The 23,833-nt window shown below is 43.8% G+C and overlaps 1 protein-coding gene across 1 annotated transcript in view; it reads right to left on the reverse strand.

Moving 5' to 3' along the window:
- The window catches only part of TXNRD1 (thioredoxin reductase 1), a 49,290-nt gene extending 26,015 nt beyond the window's left edge, over positions 1 to 23,275 (reverse strand). Inside the window, exons 1-3 of the mRNA XM_044441089.1 lie at positions 23,222 to 23,275; positions 19,680 to 19,740; positions 5,486 to 5,595 (exon numbers count right to left, since the gene is read on the reverse strand). Of these exons, the coding sequence (XP_044297024.1) occupies positions 5,486 to 5,595; positions 19,680 to 19,740; positions 23,222 to 23,260 (210 nt within the window). The 5' untranslated portion in view covers positions 23,261 to 23,275. The remainder of the gene's footprint in view (positions 1 to 5,485; positions 5,596 to 19,679; positions 19,741 to 23,221) is intronic.
- Between the last annotated feature and the right edge of the window lie 558 nt (positions 23,276 to 23,833).

Here is a 23,833-nt window from a genome sequence, read left to right on the forward strand (position 1 = left end):
TCTTTTAACTTAACCTACTCCCCCCCCCCCCTGCATCCTATCTGTAAAAATAAAGAAGAAAAAAAAAAAAAAAAAACAGAGGGGGGGGGGGGGGGGGGGGGCGCATCTCTTAGGTATGTAAAAGCTAAAGTCCTTTTGGGTTCCTGCATAAAACGAACTACTGAATTATGCTGAGTCTACCATTGGAAGCCTGTAAAATGCTCATCCATTCATGTAATTAGATCCCAAGATCAGAAGCATATCAGACAGCAGCTTACTGGGCTGCACATCAACTGAAATCTTTGAACAGCCTTCCAGGGCCGTCCCATGCATAGCCTGCTGCAGCAATCCCCAACTCTTCTGACATGTTCAACTATCATCTGAAGCCAGAACAGCCATGGCACAGATGATGGCTTGGAAGTTGTAGCCCAACACATCCAGAGGGCACCAGGCTGGAGAAGGCTGGTCTACTGCAATCTAGAAGCCAAACAACTTGTGTGCAGTACAAAAGGACAAATGTCTGTATGGGAGCAATGCTGCAAGCAATCCTTCTACAGTAGCAACTACTGTAGCCAAGAAACATAGCCCTCCTTCTTAAGGCCCATAAAATAATTTGAAAGCATGTTTTGTAGTTCTATTGCTGAATGCAAGTAGCTTGGGCATGTAAGCTGCCTGGGGAGGAGTAACGACTGGGAAAATCTAATAAGCCAAGTGCCCTCAGCTCTTCGGAAACATTGTTGGCCAGAAGTATAACCTATACAAGCAAACATAGAAAGTGTTGTGTCTCACATTGAAAGTTCAGCACCTTTTGTACAGGCAAATTGGATTAATTCTGATACAATTCCATCCATTCTGCTAACTGCCAGCCAACTGAGGTTGGGAAAGAGAATGATTCAGTTAAAGACATCAGGATGTTAACATGCAAACATAAGAAAACCCTAGTAAACCAGTCCAAAGACCCATCAAATCCAAGATACTGTTGCTCGCAGTGGTCAAATGGATGCTCTAAGCAGCTTACCTGCAAGGCTCAAAGGCAATAACCCTACCAGTTGTTGGCAGGACAGCAGAGAGATTTGGTGGCATCCTGCATCTGATTCAGGGAAGTCTGTTTAACTATCAGGCTTAATAGCTATTGACACAACACTGGATGGTACAAATGTCCAACCCAGTGTAAGAAGGTTTGTTCAGTTTTGTTTCTCCTTTTAGAAAGATTCAGCAGATGCCTTTGCTTTGTATAAAAAGTTTTAACTTACCAAATCCAGAGTCAAAATCTTCCCAGGGAAATCCCTTATTCTTCTTGGTGACATTCAAAGGCTTGTTGTTGCTCTTTGCATTGCACATTGGAAATGGGAACCTAATTGGATTTGGGGCTGACCTACAAAGAATTCACTCCTAGGGCAGAAAGCTAACCCCAGGAATCTATGGAAGGAATAGCTAGTAACCAGTGTCAACTGCAGAGATACCTATGGGAACCTTCTCCTGGAATCAAGGTACAGACTGCACCTGAAATCCTATTGGGAAAATCTAAGCCGATTCCACAGTAAATTTACATTTTATGCCTTGGTCAGAATCTCAAGTTTTAACAAACATTTCTGGCACCTGCAGTTGTACTGAGAAGTGCTGGTAAATACTTACCCTGCACTTCCCTGCTCCCAAGTACAGAGGAGGAAAGCCAACTGTGGAAATAAAAGCTTTCCCAAATGGGGAAAGATCTAATAACATTTTGGCCGCTCCACTGTCTCCCTAATTGATGCTACAATTTACCTTATAAATATCCGTGCCTCCAAATAATTAACAAACCTGAATTGCCAGTTTACCAGCTTAAGGAGCCTATTAACACGAAACTCTTTCCCAGTCACAGGTTGATCTTTACATTTACAATTGCTGTAGGCACAAGGCGCCAGCTCTAAGACTTGAATGTAAAACCCTGATCCCCTTGCCTGAAAGAGTTTGGAGGAATATGACAACTCACCAGCTGCAGGAAGGCAATCATTATGCCAGACTAGGCAACACTGGCCAATAAAGTGGTTCACTCCGTGTGGCTTTAAGGAAATATTTGCATAAACATACACTAGAACAACCGCTTCAGAGAATGCCCTCTTGTGTGTCTGCATTTCCTTTGTCTGAGTTTCAGCTTGTGCCCCAGAAATGCAGATGAAATGGTGCCATGTCACACACCAGGAGAGCTTGGCTTGTAATCCCTGTCTGTAGATTAGCTGCCATTATTCGGTTTTAACGGTGATCTACATTTCAGAAAATGCATTTTGACAGCTGGAGCTCTCAATACTCATTCCTTTCTTCTCCATATGCCTCCAACTGAAGTCAGCCATTGTATCCATATTATACTTACAAGGCCCAGACTTCACCAGGAGCAAAAAAAAAAAAAAGGGGGTCCAGCATAAATAGATGGCTACTGGGCACACCGAAAAGGCTTTAATGTTGCGACAAATAATATTTTATTTATTTATTTGGGATATTGAAATACCCTCTTTATTAGATATATATCCAAGGACAATGTACTTCAACGCACAAGCAAATAAAAATGCAAGAAACTATATAATAGATCTGGCATGTATTTAAAACATGGGAACTTGTAGCTGTCTAGACTGTTGCTGGATTTTATCTCCCATCAGCCCCAACAAGCATAGGCAAAGGTGTGTGATGTGGAAGTTGCAGTGCAACAAGACTGAGAGGCACACAACTTGACCACACTTGGTTTTAAAGGTATATGAGTAGGAGAATAAAAGAGGGGCTTGTCTGGTACATAAAAGTTTAATACAAGGGATAATGACAGGGGACTGGGCTCCAAGACCAGGATACTATGGATGAAAAACCAACACAATGCAGCCATCAGGATTCTTGTGTGGGAAGGCATTCTGATCCTATCACACCAACACTCTAATTGCACAGGCTGCCTATTTGTTTCCTACAATTTAAAGCATTGTTTTGGACCTTTAGAGGCAAGTTTAACCGTTCGGGGTTAGGCTGCTTAAATGACCACCTGCACCATATGAAGCTTCCAAGCAGAATTTATTGCTTTTTGCTATACTAGCAAGAGCCATTACATGTCAAGTATCAGAAACAGGTGAGGTGGCTCACATCATCAGAACTTGCTCTCCTGGGAAATACCTACAGTTTTTTTGCTAGAAGTTTTTAAAGCTGGCCTTAAAAATGTTGCTGTTTCATTTAGATTCTTGCATTGTATTGAATTCTGCTGTTATTATGCAGGCTCAATGTTTTAGGTGCTGTTAATTCTTTTGACACTTGGTTTACTTCAATTGTACCTTTGTGAGATGCCTTGTGAGGCCTTCCCTTTGTGAGGCATTCACCTTTGTGAGATGCCTTGTGAGGCCTTCCCAATGCAGGCAATCCCCAGGGTTATGAACAGGCTCCACTCCTGAGAAAATGGAAATTTGTCTTTAAGCCAAATTTGTATCTAAGTCAGATCACATATAATCAGCCCTCCACATAGTGGGGATTAGGAGAGCAGGATCCTTATCAAAGTGGAAAACTGCAAATATCTCTAGCGTTTTCCCCACCCAAACTCACCAGTGCTTCCTCTTTGCAGCAAGGAAATGCCACAGAGATTTCCTTCTCTGGATGGGCACAGCCAAAAGTCATGCTTTGGAGGCCTTCCCTCTCTCCCCTTTTACTCCTTCCCCTCTCTCTATGGTAATGACCATTTTTTGCAGTAATTTAAAAAAAAATAGGCTTCATGGCAGTTCGTTCATAAGTAGGGGTTATTCATAACTCAGATGTTCATAACTTGGGAACTGCCTATATATTAAACAAACAAATAACAGCAATACCACATTGACAGCAATCACATGATATAAGGATTGAGTCTGTGTGGCAAAAATGCTGCTCTACAGACTGGCCACAATGCAACTTGGTACATGTACAACATTCAGAGTGACACCACAAAGACCTGGTTTATACAGACATTTTTAGACACAGTGACTTAAATAATGGAGAGGCTGCTGAGTTGCCAAAACCCGCCACCATTAACAAACCACCCACAACCCTAAGATAATCCATGGTTCTGAATGGTTTGTTAACCAAGGCAATTACCCACCCTCACCAGGTTCCAATGACAGAACAATCTACAAGTGCAGTTTGGGTTTGAGAAGAGGTACCCAGAATGTGACACAAATCAGTATACATTTAAACTAAACGTAACAGCTTGAAATTGCCCAAATTGTGCCTGCTATGGAACACATTTAGTCCTTAGCCAGATGAGAATTATGACAGATGCATTTAACCTCCTCTGGTCTCTGGGCCAAATCCAGAGACCTTAGGTAAATCCAGACCCTTTAAGGTTCCAGTCAAGCCCCTTGATTCCCCAAACTGCCACATCCCTTCCCCTGGTCACTGAATAACTGCTGGTTTCCTGGCTTTTGAGACACTATTTCCCCATCTCGAAATATTGAAGTGTTACATTCTAAAGTTTTGCTACAGATAGCAAGAGGTTTAAGGTAAAATATACTGGTATTTTTGGCCCTGCTGCATTTTGCCTTCAGCTCTGCCCACCCCAGAGCTACTGCAAAATTGAATTCAGTCTCTGGACTGAAAGTGTCTTGGCACCTCCCAGTTATTGCAAAACACTGGTACCACATGGCTATTAAAATTACTTTCATGGAGAACTTTTATCATGGACCAAAGAAACATCCACCTTGGCATTTCACTTGTCAACAATTTGTTTTTCATCTAGGTCTCTAATATGACACCCCTTCTGCCCTCACCACCCCATATGCCTGGAACTTCCTCCCCAAAAACCTGAATAGTGTCTTCCTTCTCCTTACTCCCCTTGGCACAACCCTTGAATGTTCAGTGCCCTACTTTTTATCACAGCCTGTTACAAAGTCTAAGTGCATGTAACTCAACTGTGTCCTTGTGCACCTCTTTTTCCCCTTCCCACACTGAACTTCAGATTGCAAGCTCCTAGGGGCAGGGGCCTGTTCTCTTGTAGTCTATAAAAGGTCATGTAAACTGATGGAATAGTCATTCAAATCAACAATCATTAATAGTAATTATTGATTGGTACTATTATCATAACAATTTACTACACCACCCATTAGCCAAAAAGGTGATTTTAGTTAACTTGTCAATGATTTGAAATACCTACTTCCCTTTCAAAATCGCAAAGTATACTCCTTTCCCAACCTAAATTTCCCAGAGACACTGTCCTCCCTCCAGTTTACTAGCACGGGATTTACACCTGTCTGGGGACCCCAAACAAGTCACAAGTGCCAGAACGGAAGAGCACAGAGGCCACGTGGTCAGAAAAAGGGCTACCCATGCGACTATCCGGCCCATTTCTTCTTAGGAGTAAGCCCCCTCAGATCCAATGAGTTTTATTCAAACGCGTAAAGGATTGGGGCATGAAAAACGCCCTGGTCGCGGAGCTTCCCAGGCCACATCCCATTACGTGGAGCAACACCCCTCGAACTCCACGGAGCTCGTTTCCCCAAAGCAGTGCCTGCATTCGCTCAGAAAAGCAGCTTACCTCCAGAGTTTTCTGGTAGCCTCCGACCTGGTTCTGGCGCACAAAGACCACGGGCAGCGAAGGCTCCATCGTGAGTTCAGACAGCGCCACTCTCAGCGGCTGCCCATCTTCTGCAAGGAGAAGCGCAGGTGGTGTGAGCGGGGCGCCTTTTATGACGGCGCGCGGAAGCGAGGGCGCGGCTTTTGGCAGCGCCGTCTCCCTCGCCCGCCGGCCCCGCTCACTTCCCGGTTCGGCTCAGCTGCCTCTCCCCCAGCGGCTTGAGGCCGCGAGGAGCCAGCTGCACGTCAGCATGACTTGCTGTTTTCTTCCGCTCGTGTAACGTCCAAAGTAACACAAGTGCGGTTTCCAAACCTGGCACAGCCGTTTAAGCAGCTTGCTGAGAGTCCGAACACCGGAAGCAGGCGTCCCCCGAAAGTGGAAGATCTTGGCCCGCTGAATGCAGCGCCATCATATACAATGTTGATTGGAAGGAAAGCCCAGTTGAGGTCAATGGGGCTTGGACCAGGTAAGTCGAGAGAGGATTGCCGCCTTCAAAATGCAGCATGAACATGCTTTGGATCGAATTATGCATAGCAGTCTGCACCAGTTTTCCATATAAACTTAATTCTTGAGGGATTTTAGAAATACTGTTATTTGAGGAGGAGCCAAGGTTTCTATTGTGCTGAGAAGATTCCTGCGAGTCCCTTGGACTGCAAGGCGATCAAACCGGTCAGTCCTGGAGGACTGCTCTTTAGAAGGCCAGATACTGAAGATGAAACTCAAATACTTTGGCCACCTAATGAGAAGGAAGGACTCCCTGGAGAAGAGCCTAATGCTGGGAACAACTGACAGCAAAAGAAGAAGGGGATGGCAGAGGATGAGGTGGCTAGATGGAGTCACTGAAGCAGTCGGCGTGAGCTTAGGTGGACTCTGGGGGATTGTGGACGACAGGAAGGCCTGGAGGAATGTCCATGGGGTCGCGACTTCGGGACTAACGACAACAACAATCTTATTGTTGAAGCGTTCCACAAACATCTCACTTTCTATAGCTCAGCGCTATGGCTGCAGTCCTATCAACATTGATCTGGAGGCTGTTTCACTTAGTGAGATTTACTTCTGTACAGACATGGACATGATTGAATCATAAAGAACATAATCATGCTGACTACACTGGAAAAAGTCTCTGTGCTTGCCTTGTGCACTTCACAAAAGGGAAGGCAATTAGCAAAGGGCAGTCTGGATCCCATCTTCTTCACATGGCCTATTTCCCGGTAAAGCAACTAAGTTTATCCACACTTGATACTAGATGCAGTTGTCATTGGCTTGCACAAGCCCTGCTTCCTCAGAAAAGACTGCATTATTAAGGGCACAACTCTATGCATGTTTGGACAGGAAATGTGCTACAACTTCCAGCATTCCCCAAACAGCCATGCTGGGGGTTCTGTCTAAACAGGCAAAGGATTATGCCTTACAATACTTTTGCCAAGCCCTTGCCTCCTTCCTTTCCAGTTAACCACCTCAGCTATTGCTTGTGGGTATACATAGCAGGCTTCAGCTCTCCTCCTGGGGTGCAGATGTGGAGACATGTCTGCAGATGCAGTTCTTTATCTTTGGAGCCTGTTCTATTTGGCAGGAAGGCTGGAGCCAGAAGCTGCTTGGGACTAGATCTGTCTGCCCATTAAGTGCTTCACTAGGAGCCAACACTGAAGACTGGAATTTGAACAGCTAAAAGAAACAGAACAGTTTATATAAAATATAACTGCTTTATAGGAGAGGGTTTTTTTTATCACCCATAGAGCTTCAGCTATTGGGCAGTATAGAAATGTAATTAATCATAGTCATCAGAATAAAAGCAGTCTAATGGAACCTTAAATATTCATGTTCATCCATTCATTTTCATGGACTAAAGCCCACTTGAGTGTTATTCCATCTTGGCACATACACAACCACACTCCCATATGTATGTAAGAATACAGGGAGAAAATATAAATGATGAAGCCAAAAAGTGCTGTCTACAGCATTTTTCTGAAAAAAACTTGTATATAAGTTAAGGACCATACTTATCCATGCATCACTTTGAACATCTGTGATAGCAAGGGGGAAAGCCCTGGTCTAGAGTGAGTCCTATAAATTAAATTTACAGATAAAGCCTAGGTCAGCAATATTTATTTATTTATTTATAAAATTTGTATGCTGTCCATTACTTCCGTTTCATTCAAATACCTCCCTATGCAGTTCTGTTGTTGGATAATGATGGCTCCCAGAGCAGCAGCAGTGTGTTCTGGAAGACTAAAATGCTTTTTCACTGGGTTTCTGCATGTTTCCTTCATTTATGATTTGGAAATAAATGGATATAAAAGCCAAAGCACATATTTCTTCTTTACTTCTCCCGAGTATCCTCCAGATTAAGTCCTAGAAGGCTCAGTAAAACCTACAATGGATTACCCAATGGAATTCCCTCCTGATAGACATATGGCAGGCTCTGTTTCTCATTGCATTGATAAGCATTCAGAAATTTATTGGGTAGTATCCAGTGTTAATCTTATGTAAAGTAGACCTATAAAAATGAATGGGATTTAGATACAACTAAGTCTTACTCATTTCAATGGCTCTACATAGGACTAACACTGGATACTATCCATTATCTTTTTCTTTGCTTTTAACTGAAAATGTTAACAGTATTCCCTGCTCATGGATATTTTGCGACTGTATTTCATTGTACCTGAATTTCTTTCAAATAGTCTGCTTAATGCAAACAATATTAATGTTTATTGAAGTGTATCATTCTTAGATTTTAAGCCACCTTGAAAAGCTATTGTCTTTCCAAGTATTATTATTTATTTTATTTCTATACTGCCCCATAGCCAAAGCTATCTGGGTGGTTTACAAAAGTCAATAAAAACAGTCAGTATAAACAGACAGTAGCAAGGAGTTAATTAATAATGAAATATGAATAACAGACTGCCTGGAACATCTTCCTCAGACAGGCCCACCTGCTGCCACCACTGCAGTCCTTCCAGCGCAGGTGTTTGATTACCTAGTCATTGGACTCTGTTGTAGAACAATTATACGGATTTGTGGAATTGTTTTATTAGTGTATTCCTGTTACAGTGATTGATTGTACACTGTCCATAAATCCTTAAAAATATAGACAGTATAAAATGTTTAAAATAAAGTACTCAGAATACTCTGCATTGACCCATGGAGCAGATCTTGAACACTGCATATCTATTTATGTATTTATTTAAAACTTTTCTATACCGTCCCTTCACAAACATCTCAGGATGGTTTACAACAACATATCTAACAAGATCTGGTCTTCTCCCTCTCCTTCCAAACAGACCAGGACAAAGGTTTTCTAACTAAAAGTCTTTAATATGTTAAAATTGACCAGCCAGGCTGGCTTCTTGGCAGAAGGGTATTGCAGAAGTGAATAACTAAAGACAAGTCAAGTTAAAATACTGACCATTAAGGAAATGGCCTGAAAGCCTCAGCTATTGGGTGGTATAAAAATGAATTAAATAAGAAAATGTGGCTTAATGACACAAAGCTGATTCCAAACTGAGTAACTATCCTTCCTTTCAAACCAAAATGTGTCAACTCCACCTTCAAGGTGGATCGTGCTGCTTATGGGCCAATCGTGTGGCACATCAGACACTTCTCAGTTTCTCATTTCCCCCCCAGTATTTTTCTGCCCTCTTAATCTGATGCCATATAATTAGATTAATGTTAGGTCTGATCCCACCCATCTCAGCATGCTACTAGAAATTCTGACAGAACTTGAAACTATCTGATGACTGTCTTGGTATTTCAGCTGTGAATTCACCCTCCATTTCTGAACCAGAATCTGATTCAACAGCCTTTGAAGGCTGTATTATAGGAGAAAGAATGGTCTTACTCCCTGTACTACACAATCCCTATGTTATGGTACACAGTACAGTGTTTTTACTGTGTTTTCTGGCTCAATTAAAAGTGCTAGTATTTTCCTTTTAAATAATAAGTGGCTCCAGTTTTCTTGAAGGACCACCTTTGCCCATGCCAACCATCCCAAACTTCATCAGAAACCCTGCTTACGGGATCAGAGTTCATGCTTCTGTACAAGGGTAATTAAGCTGGTGAGCACAAGGATGGGGTCTGCACTCGGTTTTGGTTAACAACTACTGGGACCTTTCATCGTAAGCCTTCAATGTTCCCTTTTCATGCCGGCCCATAATTAGACTAGTTTATTGGATGCTGCAGCTTAGACTGGTTTTCATTGTTAAAAATTGTATCACTTTTTGTGTTGTCATTGCTTTACTGTGTTTTGTGGTTTCAGTGTATATACTGTCTTGGGAGGGTTTCTCCTGAAAGGCTGCTTGTAAATCTTTAAAATAAATAAGGAAATAAAATTAATTTTTCTGGAAACGTGGACCTACATAATGAAGGTGAATGAGGGAAACAACACTTGCTGGGTTGTCTTATCAGTTATCCTGTTGGATCAATTATTCGAGGCCTAAGGCATCCCATTTAGGTGTATTCTGGATCAAACCTCACAGAGATCAAAGGGCTTACTTTCTAGTGACTGTACAGGTTAGGACAAAGGTACCACGTTGCATGCAGACCTGCCCTTGAGGCCTTATAAAAACCATTAATACCCTTAAATATCATAATCTCTAAGTATCTTGTCTTACACAAGCTCTTAGTTTGCAGCCACCTCCCAGAAATTAGAGGACAGTTGTAGTCACAGGCAGGATGGTTGGAAAGCCGGTAATCGGCCACTCCTTTTTGCACTGAGAAAGTTGCCAGTTGCAGCATGACAAGGCAAAAATGCGCTTGTTCAGTATCAAGATAGAAAGCTGAGGAAGTCCAGGATTTTTTCCCAAGGCATGCCAGGCCAGGGCTGTTTCCTTTCACTTCAGCAACTCCCAATATGCAGATATAATTTAGAAAATATTAAGCCCCCTTTGAGGTTTCAAAGCATTTGTCATAAAGAATGTCAAACAGCTGCAGTGACAGGGAGTGCCTTTTACCTACTTGGGTTTATGTGCCTTTTGCCATATAAATCTGCCTCCTGACTGCTGTGATCATTGTCAGAGACTTTCCCAGTCATGTCACATCCTGCTAATGACCATTTGAAGAAAACCGGGAAGGGGGCCTTCTCTGTGATGGCACCCACTCTTCAGAATATCATCCACTGAGGAAGAAAATGTCCATCAAGTGTAGTACAGCTTAGGTGCATGTTGTGGACTTGTTATTTACTTTGGCATTTGTTGATTTATGATACCCATCCTTATGATTTCTAATTCAATGCTACTGGTCTTATTGCATAGTGGATTCTTTGGTATATTTAGGGTACAGTTGTATGCATGTTCAAACGGAAAAACATCATGCCACTTGCAAAAATGATATGGTAATTTTTGCTTTGTGAACCACCTGGTTACGCTATAAATAAGCACTGGTATAAACATTTTTGAAATAAACAGGTAAAATAGTGCCCCACCTAAAATTAATCTCCAATATTGTAAATACAAGAACAACTATTTTTTTCTGTACTATATCTTACAAGGAACCAGTGTATACTTTCAATCAGTGCATAAATCCAGAAGCATTTGTTTCTTTAGAGGGAGAGCAGCTATGCTTCCCTGACCCTATGATCTTTTTGGTGTAATTGAGAGCCAGAGCGGTGCAGCATTTACAGTGTCGGACTGAGAGTTGAAAGATTGATGTTCTGGTCCCCATTTGGTCATCCTGCTCACAGGGTGCTCTGAGCCAGTCACTGACGCTCAACCTAACTTACTTCACAGGGCTGTTGTTAGGTTAAAATGGAAAGTAAGAGTACGAACCTTGTAAGCTGCTCTGGGTTCCTTGCAAGAGGAAAAAGGAGAGGTATAAATATAATAGTAACAACAATGCCAGGCTCCCAGGTGATCCAATCTTCTTTGGAGGACAGGGATTCCTCAGCAAACTCCATCCGCACGGAAGACATGGGGCATCCTGAGCAGTCCTTGATGCCTCACCTGAGGTCTGAAAGAACCCTTCAACTCTTTATCAACACCTGTTGGAATCTCGCCATCTCCTCTCTTCAGCCCATAGCCCACGAGACCACCAGTAGTAATGGATGGGATAGGATGCACAGAGTGGCTATCAGAGCACCCACCTGACCATCAGAAAACCCTTTCATCCACGGTTTATTCAGGAGAACAAGTCTACTTGGAAACAAGAGCCTATTGCTGCAGAGGAAGACTCAGCTGTAGTCACTGCAAAAGCACACCCAGCTGCAATTCATGAATCAGGAACAACCAATATATAAGCCTTCAGACAGTGTAGACTTTTGCTGAGTTAATAGTTCTTGTTAAGCTTCTTGCTTCAGCCATGTGTGAAAGATCCTCTTGATATCTTTATGCAACAAGCATGACCTAATCTAATTAAGTCAGTGACTGCATAACATTATCCCTTTCCATTTTAAGACTACTGTGATTTTCTGATTTGGACTTTTTATGTTGCTTCAAAGAAATACTTTCTTCCCATTTCCCTTTTTTTTGTTTTACCCAATGTGCACCCTGAAGAACAGTTCTTGAAAACTTTCTCATGACTTTGAAACATTTATTTTCAATAGAGGTTTTAATTTTAGGGTATTTGTCCTTCCTTACAGAAAAAACACCTTTTTTCTGTATTCTTAAGCTGGGCTGTTGCTTCTAGAATTATGTTTTTTCTTTCCCAAGAGACCAACAAGCCTATCAGCATCAGTTTTTACCCCTTCCCCCAAATAATAATTTATAATGCTGGAAGTTGTTAGACTTAATTGTCTAAACAGGCATACTCTTGTAAGCATAGTTTGCTTGGACAGTTACCACATCCAGACATTTTGATAGCCCACTTTCAAGGTCTGAGTGTGGGTTGTTGTGTAACTGTGAGTGGTTGCTGAAACATTGGTTACTATGCTGTCTGAACCCAGTTACACTGACAAGCTATGATTTGTTAACCATGAACAACACATAAAGAGACCCCATGCTTTGTGGTTAGGTTGTGAACTGTTGTTCGCTATGGTTTGTTATCTCAGCTGAGTTCGGCCAGTGCACTAATCTATGCAGTAGGACCTCCGTATCTGCAGGGGATACGTTGCAAGCCCCCCAGCAAATGCCTGAAATGGCAGATAGCAGTGAACACTATTAGATTTTTGCAGCCTACTGCAAGAAGAAACAGACAGCAATGCAGGGAACGCTTCCCTTACTGGTTGCTCTCGTGGCCAGCTGAAATAGCACACTGTCCCTCCCACCGGTGACACAGGAGACTTCCCCCAAACCAGGCTGAACTCGAGTACATTGCGTCTTGTTTTCACAGCCAACCACGGTTAAGTGAAGCTGCAGTAACTTAAACAGTAGATACTGGGGTTTTATTGTATTTCAGTAATAACCCATGGCTCAGTGACGACCCATATTCCTGAGCGGGGCTACCATGTTGTCTGAATCCAGTCAGAAATCACTGTAGCATACATCCAACTTATCAGGGCTAGCCCTACCAATCGGTAGTCTGAGGCAGCTACCTATGAACTGCTCGGTAGCTCCACCTGCTGACAGAAACAAAAGAGCAGCATCAGGGAATGCAGGACTAGGACTCTGCTCCACTGGAGCTCTCTGAGCACCAGCTGGGAGACCTGGAGGAAGAGCTATATAAGAGCAGGCTCTTCCCTCCAAGTCTTTACCCTGCAATGGCGGCCTTTCTGAAGCAGTGATGCTCGGTGTCTCCTGCACTCTTCCTGCCTAGATCCCTGCCCTATGTCAGGAATTCCTACATTCCTACCCTGTCTGCCTACTCACCTTGCCCTGATCTGGATCCAGTCAACCTTACCTCACCCAGGTACCTGTTTGTATCCAAACCTCCTTGTGTTCCTATGCCTTCCTTGGTCTTGTCTTCCTGGCATTGGACTTCTGGTCCACTCCTTGGCCACCTCTGTGCTTATTTGTTTATTATTTGTTTGTTTATTTAAAGCTTTTATAGACTATCCCATTAGTAGCATCTCAGGATGGTTTACAACAAGCTTCTGGCCCTTTACTGGACTCTGGACTGTTCTTGGATGACGTCTTTGCCTCTGGTCCTTCTGCAGGACTCTGCCTGGTCCTGCGCTCTGCCGCCTGGGGCCTGCCCTCATCCCAGCCACTCACTGCTCCCCAGACCTGACACTCAGGCAGCACGTTTGTGGTGTCATGAAAGGGCAGCAAATGGTTTGTTATTTCTTGCTGTGTTTTACCGAAAGGAATGGATAGGCGTCTTTCTAGGATTTTCTGCCTCAAATATCAAAATAGCAATCTGTGGCCCCTAAAAAGCATCTAAGGGGCCACCAAACACTTCTTCTGTGAAGACAACACTCTGATCTCTGGGTAAGGAATCTGTGATCTCCCTGCACGCACTCTTGCAGCTGCAGCAGAAAAAGCTGTACCAGCTGCATCTCCAAGGCTGGGGATGTGACCTTGGAGAGGGGGCAAAGGGATGTTTTGTGGGTGGAGAGGAGATTGGAGACACCAGAACACAATCTGTCCTGGGACATTTCCAGCTTTCTTCCATCCCTCTCCAAAATGCCTTAGACACCTCCTCACCCCCACAAAAAAACCCAAAAATAACCCGGTATGTGACTCAACTGTTTTGTTTCCTGGTTTGGACATAATTTTGTACCTCTGCAGATTTGCACTGTCCAGCCCAACAGCTTTTCTGCCCTGGCTAGAAGGCCACTGGCATCAGCTCTTCTGCATACGGCATCAGGAAGCTGGCTGGAATCCCCATTCCAGTCTTGCCAGAATTCAAGAGAATCTGGACTCCATTCAAAGTGCTGCCCAGGGTGAAGGATCTGCTCACTCTCTCCAGTGCTAGTAGCTCCAGTATTTGAAGCACTGGACCAGTTGCTGGGGAACATGGGTGGAAGGGTGCTGCTGCACGCATCCTGCTTATGGGTTTCCCATGAGAAGCTGGTCTGCCACTGTGGGAACAGAATGCTGCCCTAGCTGGGCCTTTGGTCTGGTCCAAAATGGCTCCTCTTCCAGTCTTCGGTGAGTGGCAGTAGCTCTTCCTTCTTGTGCCCTCCCTAACTCTCCAGCTCTTACGAGAGCAGCAAGAGAGCGGGAGCATGATGGTGGCAAAGCACTGCTGGCTCCTGGCTTCTGAGGGCCCTTGCACAAGGCATTTCCAGTGGGAGGCCCTCCTTCCGAGAGTCTGCCTTCCCCAGATTTGCCACCAGCTGCCCTTGTTTCTCCTCCCCTTTCCCATCATTGCCACCTGCGCTTGCTTGTGTGACAGGCAGAGAACTGTTGCTTCCGTGGCTGTAGGATCTTTTGATGCCCCTCTCAGCACCAGGGTTGCCGGAGCCAGAGAGAGGAACAGGCGGAAAAGTCCAGTGGTGAAGGGGAGGAGCAACTCCGGGGGGTTTTTGTCAGTGGTCATTCCATGCCTAGCCTTGATGCTGGCCCTGTGCCTGGAAATGCAGGGCACCCGGTCGCTTGCTGGCTCTGTTACTCCGTGGTGCAGGTAGGTAATTTTAGACCCTGGACTTATGGGAGGAGGAGTGGCACATGTATCATTTTGGTTGTGGAACAGACAATCAACCTTTATATTCTGTCCCCATCACACACACCACCACAATGCCATGCTTTACAAGTGCTCCTACATTTCTGATACGTTTCAGCAAAAATACAACAAACCAACGAAGACTTTAAAAATCCCCAATCCTACATGGTCAGGCTCCCTGCCTTTTCATGTTCACAACAACCCAGCAAGGTAGGTCAGGCTGAGAGTCTGTGACTCAACCAAGTCACCCAGCGAGCTCCATGGCCAAGCAGGGATTTGAACCCAGATCTCTCAGTTCCCCAGTCCAACACTTTAACTACTACACTTTAACGATCAAACAAATTAGTTGGACTCCTAACAGTAATTAACCATTTAACCTTGAAAGTTAAAACCAAAACCAAGTGGGCAGCCCTGGCAAAAGAAAGAGGACAGGAAGGATGATGTAAGCAGGAATCTACAATCTCTGGGCTGTATCTGTATAAATAAATAAATAAGGGAGGGAGCAAACTTTTCCCTGGAACAAAGCACCATTTCCTGCTTCAAGGAGGGTCTGTGAAACTCAAGCCTCTACTTGGTGCAGAATGAAAAGGATGCATCACAAACTAGACTTGCAAGGTGCTGTCAAGGAAGACACAGTATGTTCCAGGCAAGTGCCTCGTTTTGTTTCCAGGGGACACTGAAGTGGATTCCTAGTTCCTTATTTGTGAGATAGTTTAAAACAGCTCAGACAGTAAATATAGTAAGAGCTGCAATCTTATACATTTCTACTGAGTAAATATACCTGTGATTATGTTGTTAGAGTATAGGGATAAAAGTATTGTCTGCCAGGGGACCTGCTGTGCTAACTCCCACCTGCTTCTTTTTAAATTCCCTCACCTGCACATCTGGAATTTGCAGATTAATAACTTTTTCCTTTTTAAGGGGCTTGTAAATAATTTGTATTCATTTTCTTAAATCTAGTCCTTGACTCTTGACAGGATTGCATAAGAACCTGACTACAGGCTAGTCTATCCAAAAACTCTTTAAAAGGCAGAAGGCACTTAGGAAATAAAACAAAGCAGTCCCTTTGCCATATCTGTGTGGACCACTAAAATAGGCCACTACTGATTGCCCTTCTATTGCTTTAAGTCCTGTAAATCTGGCCAGGGCGACTTATTTTATATTGTTAATTTGTTTTATATTTTTAATGTATTATATTTTAATTTATGTTGTGAGCCGCCCCAAGGCTTTGGCGAATGGGGCGGCATAGAAATGTTTTAAATAAATAAATAAATAATAAACTGAGACAAAAAAGGCAATTTGGCTAGAAGAGGCTTCTGGTTGAGCAAATAATTTCTCAATGAAGCACCAACAGATTGCCAGGGGAAAAAGTAGTCTTTTATAAAATGCTGGAGGTGTGGCTTAGTGTTGCTGAATTACCCATCTGAAATCTTTGTGCCAGACTAGTAGGGTGGACTGATACAAAGCAAGTCAGGGCTTCTGTACCTCTAACAATTATGTGGAAGAGGAATTCCATCAGGTTGTAGCTTTAAAAAATTCCTTTTTCTGCACTGCTGGTGGGCACAAGGTAAACTGCTAGATCTGGGAGTGCTTTGCAATTGTTGTTAGTCGCGAAGTCGTGTCCGCGACCCCATGGACAACATTCCTCCAGGCCTTCCTGTCCTCCGCCAGCCCCCGGAGTCCATTCAAGCTCACACCAACAGATGAGCAGAAATTTCGGACTCCCAAGGGTTTAGCAATCACAACAGCCCAGTGTCCCCTCCTTCCTTGAATTAGGCTACCTGGATAAAGGAAGCTTGGGAGAAAACTAGGAAAGAACTCTTCTTGCCACTGCCCAGGACACTGTAAATGTTTTGCTTGAGATCCAAGCAGCATGCATCAAGCAGGGTTGGATTAGCAGGTATTCCCTCTCTCTTAGCCAAGGGATCAGTAACACGTCAAATACAGGCCTCACTGGGGACTATGACTGTTGTTTCCCCGCAAACTTCACAAGATGATGCTACACTGAACATGCCTACATTTCTGCCAAATTGCAAATGGGAATGCAAGTAGTTTTTCCTCACTAGAGACTGCCCCAGTTTCCTGCCTGAGAACTCTGGCAACATGGCTGTGACTATTTCTTCCGGGTTGCACTAGGGCAAAGCACAGGAATGGGCAACTTGAAGCCCTCCAGGAATTTTGGCTGGAGACAGTCTAGCCAATTGTGAGCAATGATAGGCTGCTTAAGTTGTCCACCTCAGCTGCAGTTCCTGATGCTGTAAATGCAGGAGCTGCAGCCAGGGTGGGAAGATCTGCTTGGCGAGGTGGTGAAAGTTTTCAGCAGTGCAAAATTATGCATGACATATACCTGGAAATAAATCCATTTAATTGATTGATTTTGCAACATCAAAATATCCACCTCAGGGAGTGGGGTAGATTAAATATGCAAGTCTTAACTTTTGACCCAGGAAGTAAGCACTGGGCAAAGTGCTAGCTGCAGCATGACAAAGCCAAAAAAAAGCCTTTTCATTACCATGGCTCGGTTCCAAAGACATTATGACATACTGTGTACGATCATGGAAGAAAAATAACTTGCATACATGCTGGTTGCTAGCTGCCTGAGTAGCACTGTTCCCCTCATAGGTGGTTGCGACATCTCAGCACCTCAACTGGTGAAGGCGGGTGGCTGGGCTGCTTTACAAACCACCCTGAAAAGCATGGCTTATTCTAGGGTTTTTATGCAGATTGCAAACCTCTCCAGCCAGCCACCCTCAGGGGTCTGAACATCACTGAGACCTACATCTGGTGAGAGTAAATTGCTAATTGGGCCATTTGTGGCCAGCATTTGCAAGGAAGGCAAGTCACAGCAGTTTATTTATCAAGCGCACCTACCCTGTATCTCTGTGGGTGGGTTCATGCAGCACAACAAGCCTGTAGGACTAATGGGTTCTTTGCAGGAGCATCCAAAAGACAATCATGTTTCCCCCAATTTGTTTTTTTCCTGCCTTCACCTTCCTGCCCATCAGACCTCCGCTGGGCAGCAGCATGCGTCCCAGGCATCTTCATAGCAGGACCAGTCTCACAGTTAGTTGCACCACCACTACACCCCCATCTCACTGGTGCATTGCCGCTGCATCGCTATCTTTTTTCCAGTTGGTCCGCTTAGAGAGCTGGGCATGTTTCCTCAAGTCTCCCTCCCACCCGCCATTTTTCCCTGACTGATCCCCACAACACCTTCTTCACCAGAGAACCCTTGCAAGCTTCTCTCTCTTTGCTGCAACTCCTTGCTTTGCCCTTTTTTCTTTGGTTTGGCAATGCATAAATGACCACCCTAGACTGGGAATAGACTAATTGCTCTCCACTCCTTGCAAGCTAGATGCTGAGTGGATAATGCAAAGTCCCAGTTCCAAATTCAGAAACTTGGAGCTTGTTTGGAGCTGGGATTTCAAGCTCAGATTGTCCTCCCATCACCCTCATGGCCAGCACTGAATAAACTGTGCCAGTTGCAACCTCCAGGTCACTCACTCAGCAGTGGGCTTTTGGGGACAGGGAAGGGGGCTGAGCAAGGAAGAGAGAGACTCCATCTCTGTATGCAGTTCCTGGCAGTCCTTCAGCCTCCTCTCCTCATGTTCCAAGGCCAAAACCTCAGGTGCCCCAAACTGGCCAGCTACATATGGTGCATGGAAGGAGGAACACAAAAACAACCTTCATTTCCATGCTCTTCCCACCATGTGTAGGATGCTCATAATCCTCCAAGTTCTCTGGGTTATGGGTAGCCCCTCTGGGTTGTGCTGCTAGCCACAGAGCTTAATCCTGAGATCTGGACAATTCTTACAAAGTGTAGGCAATGCAAAGTTGATTTTGTTTGATGACGTTAGCTGTGTCAGTCTAGTCTACCAAATGCTCCATGAAGAGCAGCCTAGCAAACACTCCAGTGTTATTTACATATGCCAGTTCATATTATTTCTGGAAGATCTTCTTGTAGAAGCAAACTAGAGTGGGTCTTGTCAACAGAATGAAAGAATAAAAACATAGATCCACTGCTCTTGGGGTACATATCAGTGGAAATCAGAATTAAACAAGGCTTGTCTGCAAAGTTCTCAGCTCTAAAGGAACCTCTGAGACACCGGTATCCTGGCTCCACTAATCCCCTCAAAGAAGGTGAGCAGTCCTTTGTTTCATGTAGTGCTTGGCATCCCCATGAGAGTGCTCAGCATGAGCTGAACCCTTGGCTTCACACAGCACCCGGTATCCCCATGGGCTGCTTAACCAGTGCCAGGAATAGCAACCACTATTCTCAGCAATATGTGATGCACCCGAGATCTCTAATCACATATCCGAGAGGCTAAGGATGCAAGATGGCTGGGGCCTGCTGAGAGTTGTAGGCCTACCCTAAAACTTCTTCTTTTGCTGCCTCTGAAGAAGATAAGCTTCTCTTATCACTATTCTCTCCAGTGCAGTAGGGGAACCTCAACCAATTCTGAGAAGAATGAATGCTGCTATCTTTGGCAGTTAATATAATTAACTATATTTCTGCACCACTGAATGGACAAAGCACTCTGCCATAGATATGGTCATTCCTTTGCTTCACTGAGCTTCAGTCACAGTCTTACAGCCAGTGAGGAAATTGGCTGTCAGAATAGCCGCATGGGTTCTTTCTTTTACAGATACTTCCCTAAAACCTGAATATAACTTGCCTTACCTGTTTGGTCAAGTTCAAGAGCAGAATAGGAAACATTCATGGATTTGAACAGATCCTTCACCTACATAAAACATAAATTTCATTAGTAACCAACACTTGGAAACATGCCCAAGAATTTCAACTAGGTTAAAATGCAGCCAGTTGGGCGTTGACTAGTGCGGGTCGCATGGCACCAATGGCTTCCAGTTAGTTCCTAGCATCATGATCTTTACTGTCATTTTTGCTGCTTTTATTATTAATTTATAAAGAGCCCAAATTTTACCAAGTGCTGCATACATTAAATTACCCCCATACAAGACAGTCTAGTCCTTTCTTGCAGCCGGGCTCACAATCTAAGCAGCCAGAATATTGGCAGAGTCTTTCCTCTGAGGCTCAATGTATCTTCTTGTTATGGTTCTGGAAGTCTGCCCAATCTAATTAAACTTTTGGAAACCAAGCTGGCCAAGGCCAACCCTACCAATGGCAAAATGAGGCAGTGGTCTCTGATAATTAATGTGGGGTGCCATGAAAGCACAGTGCTATTAATTATGTGTTGTGTCATTAATTTTAATGCCACAAATGAAACAGGAGTTTAACATATTTTCTGCCTCAGGTGCCAAAATAATTTGGCTTGCCAGGATACCACACAAGTTGACTTGGGAGCGACTCTTGGGGCTGGCAAAGAGTTGCCATTTCCTGCTCCACCTCAGGCAACAAGACATCCTGAAGAATGTGATTTCTTCTAAAAATGATTGCTCATGTTGCAGTTAGCAAGAAAGGATGATTTTTGCTGCCAATACTTTATATTTCTTTTTTTTGTTCAAAGCATAAGGCCAATTTTATGATGACTTTATGGTAAGCCACCTTGAGAACTGTGAGGAGGCAGGGTTGTTGTTGTTGTTTAAAACAAACAATACAAGTGCATTCCTATGGTCATGGAAGGCCATCCCCGAGATCAAAGGACAGCATGAAATAGATCCCTTAGCCTTCACTATTCACAGCCGATATGGAAAATTCTGCAGAGACTCCTCTTCTAAGGTTCCTCTTGCAAGGTTGCTCTTTAAAGAGGGTTGCAGAGAAAGGGGTGGGACGGGGCAGGGAAGGGAAGGGAAAGAGAAACATGGACTCTCTGGATCCACCAATCTCTTTGGTCATTGGTCCTGCCCACTTATAGGTAAGTCAGGTAGTTGGGCTCGGAGGTACAGGAGTGCCAACTGTGGTATTTTATTTATTTATTTATTTATTTAAAACATTTCTATGCCACCCCCATTGCAACAAAGCCTCGGGGCGGTTCACAACATACATACAATACAATCAATAATTTAAAAACTGGTACCATCTCAGCTATATATTAAAATCTATAAATACAATAATAATAAATTAACAGTTAACAGCAGGGGTTGTTTGACTGGCCTAACGGTTTGTTTGTCCAACTGCAAGAGAAAGCAAACCATCAGCAAGAGTCAAAACAACAAAAGCTCTTTATTGGAGTGTGCACACAACAATACAGAGCAGCTTGCTCCTCCTTCATAAGAAGCCAGGACCAGCCATTAACAATCTGAATGTTTTTATACCTTTAAGAGCAGTTATTTTGGCTTATCCCTTCCCATACATTGATTCCACATTCTGTGCATTGTTGGCTAGAGAAAGTAGACCACATTCTATACTTATCTGAAGAATGGACAGTTAAGCGGAAACCTGTGTGCCAGCAATTGTCTTCTCAGTGCATTCCCAGTTTCTCATACCAGCAGAACATTATCACAACTAAGAATGCTGTTCCAGCTGAACATTTTCTGTTACACTAGTGCTACATTCACACACTACATGTAATTATGATGTATTTGTCTAGCATATCTATCTATCAAAGACATGTGTTATGTGAGGAATGTATAATCCTTGAACAAACCTTACTGCCTGGGTTCACATGACACAACCACACATGGCAAACCAGTGACCTAAAGGTGCTGTGCAAAACTGGCCCCTGACACAACATGGCACCCCATGGGCAGATGAACTCAGAGTGAGTGGCTGCATCATGTGAACCAGGTCAAACTGTCGATTTCTTAGCTGAACATTTTTTCTTTAACCAAAGGGACTGCACAGTTGTAAAATAGAATCTGATCATGGGCACTGCATTATTTTCCTTTTCTGCCCTCTTGCACCTTAACTGCATCAGAACTGATGTGCTAAGCAGTTCGTAGGGATTTGCCTACTCAGTTTAAAAAATCAGTTGGAAATTGGAGAAGTGAAAATGACTTGCCTGAATCTGGATCTCTGATCCAGACATTCAGGACAAGAAAGGGACAAACGGAGATAGAGAATAGTTATGAGTTCAGGTGTAATGGGGGAAACCATAAAAGAAAGACTGGAGAGCTGCCACCAGTCATGAGGACAATACTGGGCTACATGGACCAGTGGTCCAACTCAATAGAAGGCATTTTCTATGCTCCACTATCCATTTTCAATTTTAAACTAACCTTAATTCTCCAATATATGTGGACAAACTGTGCTTTGTTTAAACTTAGGGTAGGGAAGCTCCAGGCCATGGTCCAGATGTGGACCCTGAGCCATTTTTCTAAGCCTCAGCATCCTCCCAAAGCCACTCCTTTCCCGTTCAGACCACCCTACCTAGCAGTTCTTCCTTGATTCTTAACACTCAGTGGCAAACCAAAAGAAGAACATGGCTGGAGGTAGGGAGAGGAGAAATGCTTTGGCTCCCAGCCTGATGCCCTCAGTTCCCATCATTCCCAAAGAAAAGTGCCATCCAACACATTCTGAGGGCAGCGACTGGGAGAGGATGCAGCTTGAGACACAAATCTGCATAAGGAATCCATGAAGTGGAAGGTAAGTGATGATGTGGAAAGTGATGCTAAATGAAGAAATCCTCATCCACCACTAGGATGGAAAGCAAGGCTAATTCCTCAGGGCACCATCCACTGTGGCTGTGAAGTTGCTTTGGCCCTCTGTAGAGCTTCTAGCACCCACAGGATTGCACCCGTCACTGGCCTGCTTCCATGTAGCACTGCTTGAACAAGTCCCAGTCATTCCCCTTGCTCAGTCTATTATTCCTTGCCTTCTTTTGAAATCTTCAATACTTTTGCCTTCTCCCACCCTCCTGGATTGTTCTTGAACCAAAATATGAAAAAACACACTTCCCCTAAGTCAGACATAAATGGGATATTTGTGTCAATCCAAAGTTGCTTCCTCTCATAGGCATGAGAACAAACAAGAGACTGATCCCTGGCTCATCGCAGGAGGCTGCCTGTGGCTCAGCCCTAACCAGTGTTAATCTGCATTATTGATTATATGCCAATTAATTGTTAGTGTTAGCAATTCGTGTTAATTATACATAATACACAGATAGTATTTCATGATTTAAGGACAATAGATAAACTTGCTGAAACCTAGAAAGCTATATCTAATGAAGCATGTGAATTATGGATTTTGCATTGCTTTAATGAATAAAATAAACAGTTCTGCCTATTTCTAGAACTCTTCAGTAACTGAGGAGCACATATTGCACCTCTTCAGCTACTAAATTTGCTTGAAAACTAATAAATTACCTTAGAACAGAAGCTGCAAGTTGTAATGCTGAAGATCATAACATCATTTTGATCTACAAGTGTCTGGATTGTTAATTTCCAGTCTCCTTTGTTAATACTGACTTTATTCTTTCTTCCCGTGCAGCAAATTTCAGGTGCTTTCTGAGTAGCATCTTCTGTTGATAAAAGAAATCAAAATGACTTTGTTACAATAAAATAGATTAGAGATGCAAGGATAAAAAAGTTGATTATTTATCTTCCACATTAAAAAAAAATCTGATTCCCCGTTGAGGGGGGTGGGGTGAAGTGGTATGCGAAGAGGTTTGCCGACACGCTCTTCCCCAACGGGGTAAGGTGTGAGGGGGGCAAAGTTCCCCTTGCCCAGACGCTGGATGGAGGAGTCTTCCTTCATCTTGCATCGCAGTGGGGGCAGCTTTACAAACACCATGTCATCCCCACACGAGGGAGGCACTGGTCCCCATCCAAAGAACCAGCACTCCAGCTGAGGGGGAGGCAAAGGACATCAAGCGTGTGGCCACATTCCCAGTGTGATCAGGCCCATGATGTTCCAGGTGAGCAGTGGGCCACCCCCCCCACCCATTTATAGTTCCCCACCCTGTTCTAGCTCCTCCT

Source organism: Varanus komodoensis, unplaced genomic scaffold (assembly GCF_004798865.1).
Source record: "Varanus komodoensis strain SLA01 unplaced genomic scaffold, ASM479886v1 scaffold39, whole genome shotgun sequence".
Classification (NCBI taxonomy): Eukaryota; Metazoa; Chordata; class Lepidosauria; order Squamata; family Varanidae; genus Varanus; species Varanus komodoensis.